This window comes from Lissotriton vulgaris, chromosome 8 (assembly GCF_964263255.1).
Source record: "Lissotriton vulgaris chromosome 8, aLisVul1.2, whole genome shotgun sequence".
NCBI classification, from domain to species: Eukaryota; Metazoa; Chordata; class Amphibia; order Caudata; family Salamandridae; genus Lissotriton; species Lissotriton vulgaris.
The window spans coordinates 590,235,602-590,236,529 of record NC_141696.1 but is presented as its reverse complement, the minus strand read 5'-3'; the positions used below and the strand labels follow the sequence as shown (position 1 = coordinate 590,236,529).

The 928-nt window shown below is 46.2% G+C and overlaps 1 protein-coding gene across 1 annotated transcript; it reads left to right on the top strand.

Annotated features, from left to right (window-relative positions):
- The first annotated feature begins 282 nt into the window (after window positions 1-282).
- On the top strand, window positions 283-654 carry LOC147697761 (nuclear apoptosis-inducing factor 1-like). The gene has a single exon (XM_086936133.1). The coding sequence runs from the start codon at window positions 283-285 to the stop codon at window positions 652-654; it is 372 nt and encodes a 123-aa protein (XP_086792259.1).
- The last annotated feature ends 274 nt before the right edge of the window (window positions 655-928 follow it).

Here is a 928-nt window from a genome sequence, read left to right as displayed (position 1 = left end):
ATTTGTCAAAATAACTACATCAAAAATGCAACACCGGATGTCGCAATGACATCAGTAGCAGTTCCAAAAAGCCCAATATCCACCTCGCTAATCGCGAAATCGCTATTACGAAATCGCTAATAGCGAGGTTGCTTTTTGATGCATGGTGATGACATCATGACCAGGAAGTCATCCAGCCCATGCTTCATTCAGTGCTAAGTGGGAGTGAGAGGAAGGAAGCTGAGTGCAGGAGCAGAACAGCAGATCCAACAACTGTGCTTGCAGACCTATATCTTGTTAAAAATGGATACTTCAGCATCAGTGGAGAGTACACCAGGCAGGAAAAGCAGTCTGAAGTTTAGTGAGAGGGAAATTGAACACCTCATTGAGGAGGTAGTCAACAGCCATGACAAGCTATTTGGAAAACTGTCACTGAAGGTCCCAGAGGCACAGAAGCGCAAAATCTTGCTCAGGATCAAGAATAAAGTTAATGAAGTGGGGGTCACCCACCTCTCAATCGCTGAACTAGAAAAGTGGTGGTACGACCTGCACAGCTGTGCCAAAGAGAAGATTGCTGAGAGGCTGAATGAGGCCAAGAAGACTGGAGGGGGACCAGCAACACAGCCTGGGAACACGCCCATGCAGGCCCTGTTGGAGTCCACAATCCAGCCTTAAACTGCGGGAGGAGTGACCCAGCTGGACACATCTCAAGTTAAGATGCATGCAAGTAACCATTACAAGAGACATATCAAAATGTGCACATCACCCCAGTCCAGCAAAAGTGTACAGAAAACAACTCCAGGCCACATTTTCCATCCACACCCACATGCATTATGGGAGACACAGGCAGGTTCGTGGGCAAACAGACAATAAGAAGGTAAAACGAGTGAACAATATGTGACAGTCAATAATTTTTGACAGCCAAAGTATGCTTAATGTGACACGACAT

Excerpts from the sequence above, each read along its gene's own strand:
- LOC147697761 (XM_086936133.1), top strand. The coding sequence starts at position 283 with ATGGATACTTCAGCATCAGTGGAGAGTACACCAGGCAGGAAAAGCAGT.